Consider the following 20,169-nt stretch of genomic DNA (forward strand, 5'->3'; position numbering starts at 1 on the left):
TATTATTTATTAAAAGAATTAACATAAAAACATAAAGGAACGTGGATCAAAACCAATTTTGCCTCTTCTAGTTTAAGAATTAATCTCTAATAATCTAGTTAGATTTCTTTAGTTTACTCAAGCTTAGAAACTCTCTCTATTGTATACATTCTGAGTTTAACATTCTTCTCTTCAAAGTGAAACCTTACTATATTAGGAATATAGAATTGCAAAATTTATTTTTTCTAAAATCATGTTAGAATAAAATGAATGAAGAATTTTGATTTTATTATAGACTATAAGTTCTCTAAGAGCTGTAAATAAATATGCCATGTTGTATTTAAAAGCCATGTTCTTTAAAATTTTTAGATAGAATGAAATTTGTCATTATGAAAAATGCTTAACATTCTTCAAGAGATTTTGTACTTTAAAATAATTTAAAGAATTATTTTATAAAGTGGTCTTTTGAAATATCAATTGTCGACATGTTAATAAAGCATAATTTCCTTTTAAATGAATCATATATCTCATTTGTGTGATTTTATTTAGGTTATTATATGGGTAGATTTAAAAAAATTACAATAAAAATATTTAATAGACAAATAGTTGATTTCTCACACAAATCTTCAAGGACATATAAGCAAGTTTAATCTCTTGAACATGCATATATTAAATAAGCAGGAATAGATGATGAATTTTATGACTTGTTATATAATTATTAGTGTTTAATTCTGTGTTAAGTTTCCTACTCTCAATGATATAAAATATCAGTTTCTCAAAATTCAAATGACTGCTTTAAAAATAAAACTGTATTTCTTTTCAAAGACATATGCACCCCTTTGTTCATTGAAGCATTATTCACAGTTGCCAAGACATGGAAATATCCAAAATACCCTTTGATAGATGATTGGATAAAGAAGATGTGATACATATGTAACCTGACAATCAATGAGTCCATGTTGCCTGTCACTACATGAGCCAATTAAGCAGAGAAAGGATTGAATCATAAATGAGGGTTTATTCCAGAACTGCCAGCAGTATGGGAGAGCAGCAGGTTATCCACAAAAATCTGCTCTGTGTCCCACCATAAGTCAGCTTCTTACATTTGGGTAGAAGGACAAAGATTACATTGGGAAGGGTGTGCCAAATGGGCAGTTTACAGGTAATGGGGGCTGGAGTTTTGAAATGGCCCACTAGTATGCAAGGCTCAGAGTCTTCAAAGGGCTAGTGGTAACCAAAGGGCTGGGAATTTTCAAAGGGCTTAGTGATACGGAAAAGCCTGGGGGTCTTCAAAGGGCTGGCAGCTCTGGTTTCTGCAACAAGGTTGTTAATCTTTCCATGAGAATAGGCAGCTCCCTGATGAGGAGGATGGGCTGCATTTTCAGGTGAGCTCCCAGGTCCCACAGGCAACTGCCAACCAGGTTAGAATGTGCCTTCTTTAATCAGAATAAAACAATCACCGTTAACAGAACATGATTAATATTTCTTACAATTATAGCTGGTTCCCAATATTCTATTTCTGCCCCTATCACATATACACAAATGAATACTACTCAGCCATGAAAAGATGAAATACTGCCATTTGCAATAACTTGAGAATATTATGTTAAGTGTAATTAAGTCAGACAGAAAAAGTCAAGTACTGTATGATTTCATTGATATGTGGGATATAAAACTTAAAGCAACAAATGAACAAACTGTTAAAACAAACAAAAACTCATAGACACAGACAACAGTGTGGCGGTTATCAGAGGGAAGTGAGTGGGGAGGTAGTAAAGGGTAAAGGGGACCCAATATACAGTAATGAAAGATCTGGCTTTGGGTAGTGTGCACACAATGCAATGTACAGATGGTGTACTATGGAATTGTACACTTGAAACCTGTTATTAACTAACTAGAGGCCACACACACAGAAATTGTGCGTGAGTAGCTCGCTTCCACTTGCCTCAGCTTTCTGCCCAGCCTTCCACCCCTTGTAGCTCTCCACTGCTAGTAGCTTGCACCCTGCCTCGCCCACTGTGAGAGCTGCTGCTCGTTTTGTTGTGATGGCATTATGGCATGATGGACACAGGCCTTTTATATAAGAGATGTTATCCCAATAAATTTAATAAAAAGAAAAAATGATAAAATTATGTCTTATTTCCTCCAAAACCTGGGTATGAAATTATATTTTTCTCCTTTAAGTGTCAGCTCTTAGAACACAAAGATGCCACAACTCATATAATCATCCTAATGTTGATGCCATTATAACAGCTGGTTTATGCTGTAGTGGTGATTAAGCTATTAGCACAAGTTGGCATTGAAGTAAACGACACCGAGGTTTCTTATTCTGGGAGTAAGAAATCACAAGCACAGACAGAAAGTTTTTAAAAGTACTCTGTATAGTGTTGTATTAGAATTAGAGGTAACAATATGAACGCCTCTATATATATATAAAAGCCTAAGAGATTGTTACGATGGAATGACTAGTCACTATGATGCACACTGACCACCAGGGGACAGATGCTCAAGGGAGGAGTTTCTCTCAGCCCGCAGGCCCCGATTGCCCATGGGGCCTGCTGGCCAACCTCCCGGCCCCTCCTCCCCCTGGCCAGCAGGCCCCGATTGCCTGATAGGGGCTGGGCCCCCAGGCTGGTATGGGGAACCAGGGGTGGGTGGCAGTGGACACAGATGCTGAGGGAAGGAGGAGTCAGGGAGGCAGAAAGGCAGGGAGGTGGGGAACCATTAAGTGGTAGCGTTTGGGTAATGAGGAAAGGAGGAGGTGGTGAGGTCAGAGGCAGAGAGGCAGAGAACCCAATTGGCCCTCATCGCCGGCCAGGCCTAGGGACCCTACCCAGGCACGTATTTTGTGCACCGAGCTGCTTGTCATATCCTATCTAATAAAAGAGTAATATGCAAATTAACCATCACTCCATGACAAAAGATGGCGGTGCCCATAGCGGTTGGGCAAGACGCTGGCGGCGTCACCCCAGAAATGTGATCCCAGCAAGCAAGGGAGGCTGCAGGCAGCACACAGCAGGGCCTGCTGGGCAGTGCTGGTGGCGACCCACAGGCAGGCAATCAGGGCCACAGGTAGCACCCAGCAGGACCTGCTGGGCTGTCGCCAGGGCAACCCATAAGCAGGCAAGCGGGGTGCAGGCAGCACACAGCAGGGCCCTCTAGGCGGTCGCTATGGTGACTGGGGAGCAGGTAATCGGACCCACAGACAGCACCCAGCAGGGCCTGCTGGGCGGTGGTGGTGGCAATTGGGGAGCAGGCAATTGGGCCTGCAGGCAGCTTCCAGCAGGGCCTGCTTGCCCATCCACATGGTGTGGAGCAGGCAGGCCCCGCAGAGAGCAGAGAACCATGGGGAGTGGGCCCAAGCCATCAGTAGCACATCCCCTGAGGGCTCCCGAATTGGAGAAGGTGCAGGTTAGGCTAAGGGACCTCCCCGCTAGCCCTCCCCCACCACCCCCATGCATGGATTTAGTGCACCGGGCTTCTAGTATATAAATAAAAACATATATACTGTCTTCTGAGAGGACTTACAAGCAACAACCCACCAATATAACTAGTACCCACAGCTTGATTTTTAAATATTGTTATTAACTGAAAGGAATCTGAGATTCTTGGAGAAATGGCTGTCTTACTCAAGCCTAGATCAAGAAAGGTAAAAGAGAGCTTAAATTATTTTGTTATAGGGAAGTACTCAAAAACTTAAAAGTACATATAAATAAAGTTCAGAAGCTAAGTAAATGAGGTTCTAACTTAACCATATTTGAATAATTTGTTTATCAACATAAATGTAAATATTAATGGATTACAACTTATTGAGTAAACTAAGAATCTTTTAATCAATTCTGCTTTACAATAAATAAATAATATACACTGGAAAAATATTGTTTTTATAGTAAAACTAGAGGCCTGGTGCACGGATTTTTGCACCAGTGGAGTCCCTCAGCCTGGCTCGCACCCTCACGCAATCCGGGACCCCTTGGGGGATATCGGAGAGCTAGTTTCAGCCCGATCCCCACAGGTCAGGACAAGGGACCCCACCAGTGCATGAATCCATACACTGGTCCTCTAGTATGCCTATAAGATCTTTGGTTAATCTCTTCCCTCCCTTGCCCCTTCCCCTTTCCCTCTGAGATTCATCAGTCTGCTCCATGTTTCCATGTCTGTGCATTGAGCATCTGCCCCCTGGTGGTCATTGTGCATTATAGCTACCAGCCGGTGGGCTGGTCAGCCAGTCACTTAGGCTTTTATATATATAGATATACTAACTATTCAATATAGAAATAATGTTTAAGTTAGCAAATTATCAATGGATGCTGAAACTAGTGGATGAAAGTTTCATGAGAAACAGGATATTTACATAGTCTTAAAATATCTCCTGACAAATTACATATTATTACATGAAGAAAATAGTAACTTTGTAGTGTAGAAGGATTTGGAAGAGACCACCTTAACCAAATGGTCAGTTTACCATCACTAATGGAAAAACCAACATTATATGGCTCTTGATAATATAGAATAACAGGGATCTAACATCACTTCTATTTTATTCTTGCAAAAAATCAAAACCTCAAACTAACCTTGAAGAAAAAATCACATGAGCTCAAATAACATATCTTCTTCAAAAATTTCAAAACAATAAGGTGAAAGGCTGAGAAACTGTTCTAGATTAAATGAACTAAACAGAAATGAGAACTAAATGCTAGATTATACTGGGCCTGAAGAAAATAAAAAAAATACAAAAGACATTACTGGGAAAAGTTATTAAAATTTTAATATGGCAATGGATTAGAAAATATATCCATACTAGAGTTTATGATTTTGACCATTATACTTTGGTTATGCAATTCAATGATCTCAGAAAAAAGTACCCTGAGGTATTGAACTATGTGGGCATAAAGCCATACAATGTATAGCTTACCATTTAATGGTTTAGAAAAAATGTATATGTATATTTATAGTATAAAAGTAAAAAAAGTATACACATATAGTATATACTCTGTACTACAGAAAGTGTAAAAAGTATATACATGTAGTGTATATAGTATAGAAAATATATATATGTGCATATATATGAGAGGGAGGAAAAGATAATGATATGATAAATCATAAAATATCAGCAATTATGACTCTAGATAAAGGGCATATGGAGTACTTTTAATATTTTAGGAACATTAAATTTAAATTTAAAAAATGTTTCATAAATAGGATTGCACCTGTGGGGTCCCTTGGCCTGGGTGTGTCCATGGGAGGTTGGCCACCGGTGAGGGACCATGGAAGGGCTCCAGGGCGTGTCCATGGGAGGTTGGCCACCAGGGAGGAGCCAGAATCGGGGCTGGGCGCCACTCGCACTCATCCAGGCCCTCTGTGCAAGCTGTTGTGGAGTCAGGAGAGGCTCCATGTGGGAGCACACTGACCACCAGGAGGCAGCTCCTGTGTTGAGCTTCTGCCACCTGGTGGTCAGTGTGCATTATAGTGACTGGTCATTCCAGTTGTTCCACTGTAACAATCGGTTAGGCTTTTATTATATAGGCTAGAGGCCCTGTGCACGAATTCATGCACCAGTGGAGTCCCTTGGCCTGGCATGCAAGATCGGGTTGAAACTGGCTCTCTGACATGCCTTGAGGGATCCCCGATTGTGAGAGGGTGCAGGCCAGGCCAAAGGACTGCACTGGTGCATGATCAGGGTCAGGGAGGGACACGGCAGTTTGACCAGCTGAGGAGGGACTGCGGGAGGGCTCAAGGGCTTGTCTGGCCAGTCGCACTCAGTCCTGATTAGCCAGACCCCAGCAGCAAGCTAACCTACCAGTCAGAGGGTCTGCCCCCTGGTGGTCAGTGCACATCATAGTGAGCAGTTGAGCGGCCTTAGCATATCATTAGCATATTATGCTTTAATTGGTTGAACGGCTGACTAGTCAACAGGACACTTAGCATATTAGGCTTTTATTATATAGGATTGAATTGGAAGATGTAAGAGCCTTTATAACTCTAACTTCATCATTGTCAGCCCACATTATGGAAGTCCTTGTCTTGTTAGGAGAGGAGATTGAAGAGTAAGATGAGTTGATAGAATGTGTTACTAACAAGAATAACATTGATTGCATACTTGATGTACTTGATAGTGCTTTTTAGTTACAGCGGTTCTCAACCTGTGGGTCGCGAACAATGAAAATACATCCTGCATATCAAATATTTACATTACTATTCATAACAGTAGCAAAATTACAGTTATGAAGTAGCAACGAAAATAATTTTATGGTTGGGGGTCACCACAACATGAGGAACTGTATTAAAGGGTTGTAGCATTAGGAAGGTTGAGAACCACTGGTAGAAGAATCACAAGGAATTAAAGAAGTCTTATGCTCCAGTGACTTTGTCAGCTGTTAATCCAGGAATACAGGTTGATAAACTGCTAAAAATAAAGCTGAGAAAAATCAAATGCTAGCATTTAGTGACTGATTTTCTACTCATCCCTGAGAAGCAAGCCTTAAAGCAACCAGAATTGAGGCTTCCAGAGAAAATGTGACACAGGCACAAGAACATTGCATATATGTCAAAGGATGAACTAACAAGAATGATACAAGTCTGTATAGAATAAATACAGCACTCTCTAGCATCAGTTCAGCCCCCAGTGGACCAGGCTTCAGGCCACCTCTGTGGATACAGACTCCAGGCCTGCGATCATGGACCAATGTCCCAGACTTACCATATGCATGGAATCAGATGTCAAGCCTAACCCATGTGGATCCAGGCACCAGATCAGCCCCTTTGGACCTAGGCAGCTGGCTCACCCACTTGCTGAACCATCCAAAAGCCCAGTCCACCCAAGGACTCCAGCAGCAAGCTCACCCATGGACTCCACCAGATGGCAAGTCCAGAACCTCTGGGTGGGCTAACTGGTGAGAAGCTTTACCTGCCAAAGTCAGTCTGTAAGGACTGGAAGAGGTGCCTACTTCTTCAAATATACAGACACTAATGAAGGCCACAAGGATTACAAATAATCAGGGAAACATAACACAACAAAAGGAAAAAAATATTAGTAAGTAACCTTAAAGAAATGGAGTTACTATTAGTTGCTTTCTTTCATTTCAAACTATAATAAGCCTACCACTGTACATCTTTCATTTCCAATTTAAAAGGATGCTATTTTTTAACACTGAGTCAAATTTTAATACTTCAAATATTAGTTACATTATCATTGTTTTGTATTTATTTGTTGCTATAATATTTAAAATTCCACATGTAAAGGACATTGGAGTAATACTATTTGGCTTAGTTTCTTGGCTCCCACTGTAATTATTTTCTTCAATTTTACATTTGGATAGATTTTATAGTAATTATTTAAATTAAGTAATTAAATTATTTAATTCTGTTTTGCAACTATATCAACTGTAATAGTTGTATTCACTATTTATTAACTTGTCATTAAATTAAACAAATTAGTAAATGTAATAATTAATTTGGTCTTAATAATGAACATTTTAGAATCTCTTGTGCAGATTTCTTTATTCAGGTATATCTTATAGTTGATTTTAGTACATAAGAGCTCTTTGGTGAATGCGCCATGAAATTATGTTGATAATAAATATGCTTCAAAGTTGCCAGGGAAATGACAACTGTAATTTCATCTCATCTTATTTCTCCTTATCAAACCATAAAATATTAAATATGTTGCAATAGGATAGATTATGGTGTATAAATCCAGTACCTAAATTCTGAAATGTCTAGACAACTTAATTTTTTCTTTGATGTCAATAAAGCAATTTAATAAACACAGGTAATAACAAAGAGTGTATTATGGCAGTGAGATACCCTTACTGCTATGCCAGTTTATATGCTTTTATTTAGTGTCTTTTCTCACCCCTCCGCCACCAAAACTACACTTCTACTTGAAAGGTGGTGTATTGTAGAGGATGAAACATGACTTGAAATAAAAATTTGGACTATGTTATTTGTTACCTATGATATATTTGTCAATTTACTCAATCTTCTGTCCATGTTTTGATACAACTAAAACATATTTATAGAATTGGTAAGGGCATTAAGAATAATGTTTGAAAAGAGTTTGATGCTTGGGTTTATTGTATATAAAAAAGGGTTAATATACTAATTAGACCGAACAGCAGAACGACCGTCCGGACGACCTTCCAGATGAGCCAGGGCTGTGAGGGCTGGCCAAGGCTGGGAGGGGCTGAGAGGGCCGGATGAGGCTGCGAAGGCTGGCTGGGGTTGCTAAGGCCAGCAGGGGCAGCTGGGAATTTGATGGCCAAGCCCCTTGCATGAATTTTGTGCATTGGGACTCTAGTCTATATAATAAAAGCCTAAGTGACCATTATGGCGGAATGACCAGAACGACTGGTTGCTATGATGTTCTCTGACCACCAGGGGGCAGACGCTTAGTGCAGGAGCTGTCCCCTGGTGGTCAGTGAGTTCCCACAGGGGGAGCGCAGCACAGCCAAATGCTGGGCTCACTGCTGGTGAGTGCAGTGGTGGTGGTGGGAGCCTCTTCTGCCGCCACGGCAGCACTAAGGTGCAGCAAACCGAGCAGTAAGTAGTGAGGGGTCCTGGACTGTGAGAGCACCAGGCTTCTAGTTATTAAATAAAATAAATGTTACTTAAATGTAGCACAGTGAAATTGGTAGTTCTAAAAAGGCAGTTATTTTCAAAATTCTGTCCATAGAAATAATATAAAATATTGTTTAATTGCATCTTCAAAGCTCACATTTCATAAATAAATAGTCCTTATATATCTATGCTTTTATTTCTTTTTAGTTTGTTAAATTGTCTTGATTAGCTATTACATATAAGTAACATCATATGGTATTTGTCTTTGTCTGACCAGTTTATTTCACTTAACATAATTTCCAGTTCCACAGCTATCAGAGGGGAGAGCGGTTGGGAAGCTGGGTGAAAAAAGGTGAAGAGATTGAGCATGCACCCCTCCCCCGAAAAAAAAAATATATATATAATCTCCCTTCCTGCCTTCCTTCCTTCTTTCCTTCCTTCCTTCCTTCCTTCCTTCCTTCCTTCCTTCCTTCCTTCCTTCCTCCCTCCCTTCCTTCCTTCCTTCCTTCCTTCCTTCCTTCCTTCCTTCCTTCCTTCCTTCCTTCTTTCCTTCTTTCCTTCTTTCCTTCCTATCATCCTTCCTTCCTTCTTTTTCAAACTCTAAGTTCTTCAGTTTAGGAATATTTTCTTCAGTTGTCACCTTGATCATAATTCCTATAATTATTCCCTTTTGTATTTCCCTTTCTCCCTATTTTTGCCAGTTGAATATCCATGATATCTTCTTAAATCATTCATGAGCCTTATCTTGATGTGAATAGTTATCTTATTTCATAAGCATTTAAAATTTGGTGTTCCAGTTCACTCTTGTGCATCTATTCTAATTTTAAAACCCATTAAAAGTGACATTATCTTTAAATTTATTTTAAATCAAATATATGCCCTTTTCAGTGAATTTCTTTCATGAATATAAATAAATTGCAAATACCATAGTCCCCCCTTATCTGTAATTCCACTTTTTGTGATATCAGTTACCTGTGGTCAGCTATGGTTTGTAAATATTAAATGGGCAATTACAGAAATAAACAATCCATATGATTTAAATTACTCATGTTCTGAGTACTGTCATGAAATCTCATGCCATCCATCTCTGTCCCATCTGGACCTGAATTATCCCTCTGTCCACACTGTATGTGCTACCTGCTCATTATCACCAAGTAGCTAAGTTACCAGATCGACTATTGTGGTATTGCAGTGTTTATGTTCAAGTAACTCTTATTTTATTTTATTTACTAATAGCTCCAAAGGATAAAAGTAGTGATGCTGCCAATTGAATATCCCAAAGAGAAGCTGTAAAGTCATTCTTTTAAGTGAAAAGGTATGTATGCATAGGAAAACACCATAGTATGTATAGGGTTGAGTACTACCTGAGGTTTCAGGCATCTACTGAGGGTGTTGGAACATATCCCCTCTATATGTGGGGGACTGCTGTACATCTTATTAGTGATTATGAAGATGTTTCTACTTCATCAATTCTGATTATTCCCAAATTCCCACTTTTTATCTTCACTTCCACTTTGTTATTTCCATTATTTTAATTAGCTTGGAATGTCTTATTTGATTTAACTTATTTTAATATGTCTTTGCTGTTGCTGTTTTCTAATATTTATTTGACTTTCAGATTTATAATATTAACTTTCATAAATTTGTCTTAGAGATAAAAACTAGTAATGTTACTACATAATATATCTTCTATATAATTTATATACTTTTAAATTTCATTATTTCTTTTTTTACAGAGCACTGACAAAAAGACTAGGTCAGAAATGGAGGCAAGTTCAAGTACTTGGAATATATATTTTATAGGTTCACAATGAACAAAATCATAATGTATGAGCTTGGTTTTAAAGAAGAGGAGGGAGTTCAATTAAGGTGAGATGCAGTATTAATGCCTTTGAGAAGATTACTATGAGTACATTATAGGAAAAAAGCAATGAAATAAATTAGAAGCTGTTAACTATTTAGAAGACTTTCTTCTTTCATTTTACTCTGATTCATCCAAACTTCTATTTCGTTGAGAGAAATATTACCCTTTTTACAAAGTCATGGAAAGCTTGTTTCACTTGCTTATTCCTCAGGGTGTAAATGAAGGGGTTCAACAAGGGTGCAACAGAAGTAGTGAGCACTGAGACACCTTTATTTATGGCCACCTCATCCTTTGCCGAGGGCTTGATGTAGATGAAGATGCAGCTGCCATAGGTGATGGAGACCACAATCATGTGGGACGAGCAAGTAGAAAAGGCCTTTTTTCTTTGTTGGACGGAGGGGAATCTCAAAATTGTCCGAATGATGTATGTGTAGGACAGAAACACACACACGAGGGTGATAATGAGAGCAAATACAGCCACAAGGATAACCATTTGTTCGATTACCCATGTGTCTGAGCATGAGATCTTCAGGAGGGGACCTGCATCACAGCTAAAATGATCAATGGCATTGGAGTCACAGAATTCCAGCTGGAGGCCCAAGCCAAGGGGTGGGAGAATGATCATCAAGCCAGACAGCCAACAGCAGAGGACTAATAAGGTACACACCCTATTGTTCATGATGGTCATGTAATGAAGCGGCTTACAGATAGCAACATAGCGGTCATAGGACATGGCTGCCAGGAGAAAAAATTCTGTTGCTCCAAAGAAAATAACAAAAAATATTTGGCTTGCACAAGCATTATAGCTAATGGTATTATCCCCAGTTGATATACTGTACAAGAATCTAGGAATGCAGACAGTGGTAAATGAGACTTCTAAGAAGGAAAAATTTCTGAGGAAAAAGTACATAGGAGTTTTCAGATGGGAGTCCAGCAGTGTGAGGGTGATAATAGTCAGGTTCCCTGTCACACTGAATATGTAGGTGAGAAATAGAAAGACAAAAAGCAGAATTTGTAGTTGTGGGTCATTTGTTAGTCCCAGCAGGATAAACGTTGTTACTGGTGTGTGGTTTCTCATCACTGACTTTTGAAATCCACCCAATCAGCATGTAAACATAAGAGATTTTTATGATGACATAGGTATTCAAGTTCTGTAGCAAAAGACGATATTGAAAAACCAAGAAAAGCAGTCTACATTTATTTTCTCCTTTCTCATCATAATCAATATTGCCACTATTCCAGTAAACTTCCAGAATATTACTTGTATGAGCAAGAAATTATTCCTTCAGGATTCCTGTTATTGTTAAATAATCCAACTTTTTCTCAGATCATTATTTACTCTTCAAAATTTGTAAATGTAGTTTATTATAATTCATTATATGAATTGGATTTACAAATTAGTTAGGAAAAGTGATGATACTGCTTAAGCCTTCTTTATCCAAGATAAACCTTAGATATAGGACATATCCAGATGATTAGGAACATGAATTCTCTTCAATTGTTACAATCAAAGGATTGTTTTAAAAATAAGCTGTATTTCTCCTGGAAAACAAACAAATAACAATGATACAAAATGTAATAATGGATATTGATATTTTTCTTTGCCTATTGTTCTTCACTTTTATTCCTTCTTCTTAGCCCTAAGATGGTTTGATGGAAAATTACATTATCTATAGTGTTAGAAAACGCTGAGTTCATGATATTTGCAAAGGAGTATCTTCATATGCATTCATGTTATTTTTCAGTTAATTGACTCTGGTACCTTTTCTCTCAAAACCCCAAAGTTAAAATTACATTTAATATCACTAACTATAGTCTTCCAGGTGGTGCCTTTTGCATTATGTTTTTAATTTCTTTAAAAAGAGAGTAGTAGTTCTACCTTCTCTTCGTACCTCTACTTAGTTTAGTCTTTAAGCCTCTGCAACCTGACTTTCACTTCCACCCCCTCCCTACTGATTTTCTAACACCTACAGGAACTTCATTACTGTGAAGCACAAGGCTAGACTCTTTATTATAAAATTCATTAAAGTTATACAAAAATATTCACTGTAGTTAATTTTAGCCAGGCACTGGGAAAGAGGGGTTAGGTGACAGTGGAGAAATTAAAAGTCAGAATAATATTGGCATGATAATCAAGACTTTCATATGCATATTAATATTTGAGATCCACCCAGACAGTTAAGGAAGTTGTTGCCAAACTTGACATCATCACATATATCCACATCTCCCTCCCAAATTGGTGCTGTTCATTATATCATTGTAACCACTTAAGTTTGATATTTACATTATAATTTCAGATACACATGAAGGATGAATAGAATACTAACTGGATTTTCCCCCTGTATTATGAGTCTTATTTTGTTGATATTATTTTTAGCATTATGTATATTCTTTAGCAAGAGGAAGAGACTCTATTTCTAACTGCTCCTTGTCATTAACCACATTAATTATTTATGTACAATGATAACTATGAAAATATGTCCTATCTGAGTACATAGCCTTTAGGCTTCCTGGTACTTTTTTCCTTTACTGAATAAAGTGGGATCTCCCCAGGAGACATTAATTAGTTTGTTATATGAATGATTTTTCACTCAGTTGCTTTAAAATATATCCTACAAATAACGGCCCTCTGAGTCTGGAAAATTGATTCCTTTGTTTCTATGGACATGTGTCTAATAAAATCCCATGAGATACATATAGCAAAGCCAATCTTGCTTTGAAGACACGAACACAGGAAAATGGACACTAACGCAGGGGAATCTATGAAAAAAAAAAACCACACAACTCAAATAAGGGAAATGATGCAGAGTGGACACCCCTAAGATGAAAATAATAATAAAGTTACCTGCCAACATTATATAATGACAGTCTGCCACATATACTTACTTCATGTATTAAACCTTCAAGGTTTCTCAAGAAATAGATTAGTAACGAAAACAGATTCCTTAGATGATCCTTCTACTCCCAAAGGTGTGATCTCTTTCTGAGCCTTATACCAATCAATAGCTTATACAAGGAAAGACAAATAGTGCTTTGCTTTCCAAATCTCTGAGATTTTTCCAAAGCCCCTCATCCTCTTTCTCTATGCAAATTCTATTTTTGCTTGTGTTAGATAAGATCAATTTATTAATGATTTTTCTTATATGCAAGTTATAAAGATTAATAAACAGAAACCTCATTGAAATTAGGGTTGGGAGGGTCTGTAGGTGAAGATCACACCTTACCACCCATTGTCTTACCTCCAACAAGATGTTTTTCTATTCTACTCCTCTAACAGGAAGAAGGACGATCTTCCCCTCAATAGACAGTCACTCAGCCAATGAAAGACTGTCAAAAATCAGCCAAAGAAAAGCCACTAGATGTTAAACTGCCATGGAACTTTTGTTTACAAAAACCCATCTGAATTCCCACTTTTCTCTATAAAAGAACCTCCTCTCTTATGCTTCTTTGGATGAGCGCAAGTTTGGCCATTAGATCACATGCCCCAAATTGCAATTGGTTATGGTCTAAATAATTAAATTTGTTGAAATAAAATATCATATGTAATAAAAATATTAAGGGTGTTATTACTGGTTGCAGTTTTAAATATATTAACAAGAAATCCAACATTTTAATCCAAGAATGACACCGCCTTTGTGTCACAGGAACAAACATGAAAATAAATGTTGAATACCAAATTATTATTTCTTATTGTTCCCAAATAAATCTATTTTTTTTTCTGGAGAAATATCTGGCTGTGTATTTGTTTAAGGCCAACGAAGTGAAATTTTACGCTAAAAATTTACTATGGTTTACATAATCGTTGCTTTGTCTTAAATCTGATTTCCCTTAGACATATTTCTCTCCCAGTTACTCTGGGGCTATAAAAAGGGCAATAAGCAGAACAAACTATGAAGTCACTAAAAATTGACAACCTTGCTGTCACCTCCTTTTCCATACTTCCTCCTCTGAATACACGACAGGCAAAAATGATCTTAGTGAGATACTCTTTTCAATTTTGGAAAAATGTGTCTTATTCTTGGAAATTGTAGAGAGAGCAGTTATTTCAGGGTTTAATCTAAAGAACCAGAATAGTATGTGAATGTGTGTGATCATGCTTCCATAACCCTAAATGGGACATGCTTCTTGTACCAATACAGTTCTATTACACCTCTGCAGAGTACTTCTTAAGCAACGCCCTCTTACACTCCCAAATGACTGACAGGTGTATTTAAAATCACTTTTTTTCTCCCCATTTTCCTCTTTCCCCAGTCTTTGGCAAACAGTATTCTTCTTTCTATTTCTAGTAATTTGATTTAGGTACTTCAAAAAATAGAATCATATAGGAGAGAGAGGAGAGAGAGAGAGAGAGAGAGAGAGAGAGAAAGATACTATTTTCAGCCTTGCTATCTTCTGTAACAAAAAGTGTCAATCATTACTCTGGTGTGTAATTTAGATAATAAGGGGACATTTCTTTTGAACTAATAGATGCTTAGGAAGGATGGAATTGTTTCTGTTTCTGTTTTTAATAATAAAAGGATATTATCTATTTAGGAAGTGTTCAAACTTGCCCTGGCTGAGTAGTCCAGTTGGTTAGAGTGTAGTCCTGATACACCATGGCTGCAGATTCCATCCTGGGTCCGGGCACATACAAGAATCAACCAATGAGTGCATAAATAAGTGGAATATCAAATTGATGTTTCTTTCTCTCTCTCTGAAATCAATCAATAACATTTTTTTAAAAAGGAAATTGTTCCCATCCTAAAGGTTTGGCTCAGAAGATAGAGCATTGGCCTGGGGATTGAGGCATCCCGGTTGAATTCCAGTCAAGGACACCTGCCTGGATAGCAGGCTCGATCAACAGCCGATCAATAATTCTCTTGCATCATTGATGTTTCTCTCTCCCTCTTTCTTCCTCACTGAAATCAATAAAAAAAAATGTATCCTATTTGAAAAAAAAAGAAATTGCTCACACTTTAAGCTATGTGATATTCTTTTGGGGTATAAATTCCAGGGATTTGGAAAGCATATTTCTGTATGTCCTTGATATTGCACCACAGGGGTGACTACTTATGGGTAAAAAATATAACCCTAGCTGTGCCCTTAGTCTTAGAAAGGACAATTGTATAATTCATAACATTTCTACTACAATTTTCCATGTTAAAAGTTGATATAAGCTTAATTAACCATGTTACAGAAAGATATACCAACAAATATTTTCCCTTATCTATCAAAATGAAAAGTAACTCACATATTTACCTTATGACACTTATTCTTTTGATAATTTTTCATGGTTTCTGCCCGCACCTCCTCATTGTTTTTAACTGTGCCGTGTTCAGGAAGACATGCCTCTCCACTGGTCTAACAGGGTTATCAACCTACCCTTACTCTCCAGGGATCTTCTGGAGCCTCTCCAGTTCTTCAAATTTCTCATTTTCATATCATATTAAGACTCTCATTAGTTGATCTTTCTTACTGTAAATGCTGGAAACATTTTCCTTTGATCTCTGTCACAAAGGGAAGTAAATCCATGGTAAGAGGGGAGAATAAAAGAACTTCCTCTGGGTTTTGGAAGAACTATGATGGCTCTGAGGAGGAAGTTGGCTTTCCTACTCCCCAAATAATTATGTTTATGTTTTTCTGCTCAGTCTTTTGGAGGTGCACTGGGATCACCTGAGTGAATAAAATAAAGAATCCTTGGAGACCCAGGTTCTAATGTCACTAATAAATCTTTTGCATCATGAACTTTGGCAAAGCAACTAAAATAGCAGCATCAGGAATGCTGTCCTTTGAGACACTCAGACAGAACAATAGCATTAGACAGAGGCCAGGTGCTCATCCTGGTAATAAGGGAAAAAAACATAAGCCTGATATAAGTATAAGCAATTTTAATAGCTGAAATATTTTGGTTTACCTAATTTCCCATGATATAATTGCTTGTAAAGTCTTTATTTAATATGAAAATACACATTGAGACAAATTTCTATGTACTCAATGATATTGTAGATTAAATTTATATTTTTTAGTCATAGAAGCATTTATCTACTTTTGAAAAGCTGGAGAAATATGACATGCAAATTCTTTATTTTGCCTACAGATGACACTTTCTAAGTCCATTGTTACATGGATGACTCAAAAACAGTTCACTCAATTAAAAAACACTGATCTAATGATTTTGGCTTTGAAATATCTGCCCCTGAAATTTTGAAATATTTTTATATTTTAAAAGGAACCCATCTCAGAATATTTTAAAGACAGAACATTACCTGTACCTTAGGAATCTCCTCATTGTTCACATCTAATTACATTTCTCTTTATCCTTAATTGATGAATTGATGGGGCCTTTTGTTTTTGTTTTTACTCTTCATCCTGCTCAGATATTTGGGGAAGTGGGGAAACTTAGCAAAAATAAACCAACATTTTTGGATGTTCATATTCCTGTGACCCATGTATCATTCCTAACACTGTGGGCAATCAGTTTAATATACACAAGGCCAGACAGGCAGAGGACTAGTGAGGAAACAACTCAAACTTCACCTTTACATTTTTATATAATTTCAACATTGGCATAAACCCGGGGTATGTTTTAGTAATGCGTACCAAAGCTATTGTTTACCAACAAGAAAAGTAAGCATAGTTCATTTGATAGTGAACAAATACAATGCTAAAAATATAACTTCTTTGAAATAGTATCTTAGCATTGAACATATTATAAATGAAAACTAGGATATTTAAAAAACTTGTTGTGTCATTGTGTAGACAATGTCTCCCCAATAAAAATGAAAAAACTGATGCTGTAAATGTGTTAGTTAATATCAAATGGTTACCTATTTCTTAAAGTGAACATTTCCTAATTAGGTGCCAGGTGCTTAAAATTATATATGTACACACACACACACACACACACACACACATACATATAAAGACAACTTCTTTAAAATGAAAATATTCATGTTGTAATTTTTCTAAAATTATATTTGTTTCTAAAATAATACTTGTCCGGTGATGAGGTCTTTAATAATTCAATTATTAATTAAACCTCTGTTTTTTAAGTACCCCATTCAGTGAAAGGGCTGATGCTCTAACCACTGACTCATACTCATTATAGTTTTAATTTGTAATTCTCTGATGATTAGTGATATTGAGCATCTTTTCATATGTCTGTTGGCCATCTGTATGTCTTTTATGGAAAAGTGTCTATTCAGGTATTTTGCCCATTTTTTTAATTGGCTTGTTTGTTTTCTTGGTGTTGAGGTGTATAAAATTTTTATAAGTTTTGGAAAATTAATTCTTTATCAGATGTATCATTGGCAAGTGCTTTCTTCCATTCAGTGGGTTGCCTTTTCATTTTGTTGATGGTTTCCTTTACTCTGAAAAAGCGTTTAGTTTAATGTAGTCCCATTTGTTTATTTTTTGTTGTTGTTTGTCTTACTCAAGGAGATGTATATCAAAAAAACATTGGTACGAGAAATGTCTGAGATATTGCTGCCTATGTTTTCTTCTAGAATATTTATGGTTTTGTGACTTTCATTTAAGAAGCCAATCACAAAAGAGCAACTATTGTATAATTTCACTTATATGAAGTACCTAGACTAGTCAACATCATAGAAATAGAAAGTAGAGTAGTGGTTGTTTGGTCTGAGGGGAGGAGATCTGCTGTACAGACAATATCTGGGCAACCTTGAGGTATAAGCGGCAGTAGGCAGGAGATGTCAGATGCCTAAAGATTTTCAGCAAAGGTAATTTCTGACTGGATGCCCACAGGGAGGTGAAGCCATGTAAAGGAATAGAGAATAGGCTGATATCCAATATCAAAGCCTGTGATTAGTGTAGGATAATGTGTGGCAATCAGAAAACATTTTATGGTGATAGGGAGAGGAATGCTGTTTTTTCAACTCTGGGGAACATACATACCATGAATCTTCTTGCTGTGTTTGACATTACATGTGCTCCCATACACTGCTCCTAGTTCTTTAGCAAGCATGATTCGTTTGTAATTGATAGGTTATTGTGGGAGCTATGACCAGGAAAGGAATAAATAGGTAGGCAGTGTGATGTATGAAAGGGTAATGGAATTGGAATGTAGATTTAAATGTGCCCTGATTCTTTTGAAACTTGTGAACACAAATAGCAGCATGGTGTTTGTCAGAGGAAAGAGGATGGGGGGAGAAGGGAGTCCTAATATATGGTGACAGGAGAATATTTGACTTTGGGTGGCGGGCACACAGTGCAATATGCAGATCTTGTAACATAGAAACCCGTACCCCAAACCTATATGAAACTCATGGGCACAGACAATAGTATGGTGGTTACCAAAGAGAAGGGGGTAGGAGATTAATAATGGGTAAAGGGCACCAAACGTATGGTGATGAAAGGTGATTTTAGTTTGGATAGTAAGCAGACAATAGAAAATTTATCAATTTTGTGATATTCTGAGGTAGCCAGGTTTGGTTTCATTGATATTTTATTTATTTATTTATTTTTAAAATGTATTTTTATTGATTTCAGAGAGAGGAAGGGAGAGGGAGAGAGAGAGAGAGAGAGAAACATCAATGATGAGAGAGCATCATGGATCGGCTGCCTCCTGCACGCACCCTGCCAGGGATCGAGCCCGCAACCCGGGCATGTGCCCTGACCGGGAATCGAACCGTAACCTCCTGGTTCATAGGTCGATGCCCAACCACTGAGCCGCGCCGGCTGGGCTCATTGATATTTTAAATTTTATTTTTCTGGTTCCTATTTCATTGATCTTTATTATTCCCTTTGATATTTTCTGTGATACTGGAAAGAATTAGTACAGTATTCTGTTGATGTTGGATGGAATATTCTAAAAATTTCAATTAGATCAATTTGGTTCATAATGTTGTTCAAGTCTTCCATATCTTTACCTGTTTTCCTTTTCAATTTTTTTGTAAGTTATTGAAAGTATTGAAACGTCTGACTCCAATTGTGCATTTGAGTGCTAAATTCAACTACATAGTGTTAAGTTAAACTACATTTGTCAAGCTGGTTGATTTGCAAAGATTGGTTGGTTTTGAGTATGTAGTTGGTAAAAATCAATGAAATAATTCTGTAAAAATCTATTCAGTATACAGAATTTACAATGAAGTTTATTGTATACCTTATTATTTGTAACTTATATTTGTAAAATTTATAATATATCTGTGTATTCTTTTCTGATAACTAGTTGATAAAACTTACTAGCACACTATTTCTCTCTGCCCATATACATTGAAGGACCTGGACTTTATTGAGCACTGGATTGCTTGAGTAATGTCTCCATCAATGAATGCAAGCAAATATTTGGATTTATGTAGAATCTCCAAAGTAACAACTGCAAAAATGGAAAGCCTTGTCATGCAAAGAGAGAGAAAAACACGATTCTGGAAAAGCAGGAGAATTCATGTCTAAGCTGCCTAATGAGAGAGTCCATTATACTTCTCAGTTCTCACTGAAGTTACCATCAAATTGAGAAAAACACTTTTTATAAGCAAATGTAGCAAATGTTTTTGCTAAGACACAAAAATTTAAATATTATATGAATGCTTTAGACATTAATACTCTCCAACACTTTATTAATTTTTACCTGTGTTTGATTAAGGGTAACCCTGTTTCTATAAGCCCTTGTTAGAAGAAGTCATATTTTTTAAAAAATATATTTTTACTGTTTCCACAGAGGAAGACAGAGATAGAAACATCAATGATGAGAGAAAATCATTGATGGGCTGCCTCCTGCACACCCCCCACTGGGGGTAGAGCCTGAAACCCTGGCATTTGTACTGAATGGG

General features: G+C 37.2%; 1 protein-coding gene across 1 annotated transcript; it reads right to left on the minus strand.

Annotated features, from left to right (window-relative positions):
• Positions 1–10,541: 10,541 nt before the first annotated feature.
• LOC139005462 (olfactory receptor 6C2) lies at positions 10,542–11,480 on the minus strand. The gene has a single exon (XM_070407690.1). The coding sequence runs from the start codon at positions 11,478–11,480 to the stop codon at positions 10,542–10,544; it is 939 nt and encodes a 312-aa protein (XP_070263791.1).
• Between the last annotated feature and the right edge of the window lie 8,689 nt (positions 11,481–20,169).

Source organism: Myotis yumanensis, unplaced genomic scaffold, assembly GCF_028538775.1.
Source record: "Myotis yumanensis isolate MYYU_CA2020_CCGP unplaced genomic scaffold, mMyoYum1.0.hap1 SCAF_3, whole genome shotgun sequence".
NCBI classification, from domain to species: Eukaryota; Metazoa; Chordata; class Mammalia; order Chiroptera; family Vespertilionidae; genus Myotis; species Myotis yumanensis.

What these genes read in the sequence shown, in the direction of transcription:
- LOC139005462 (XM_070407690.1), bottom strand. Translation starts at nt 11,480, where the DNA reads ATGAGAAACCACACACCAGTAACAACGTTTATCCTGCTGGGACTAACA.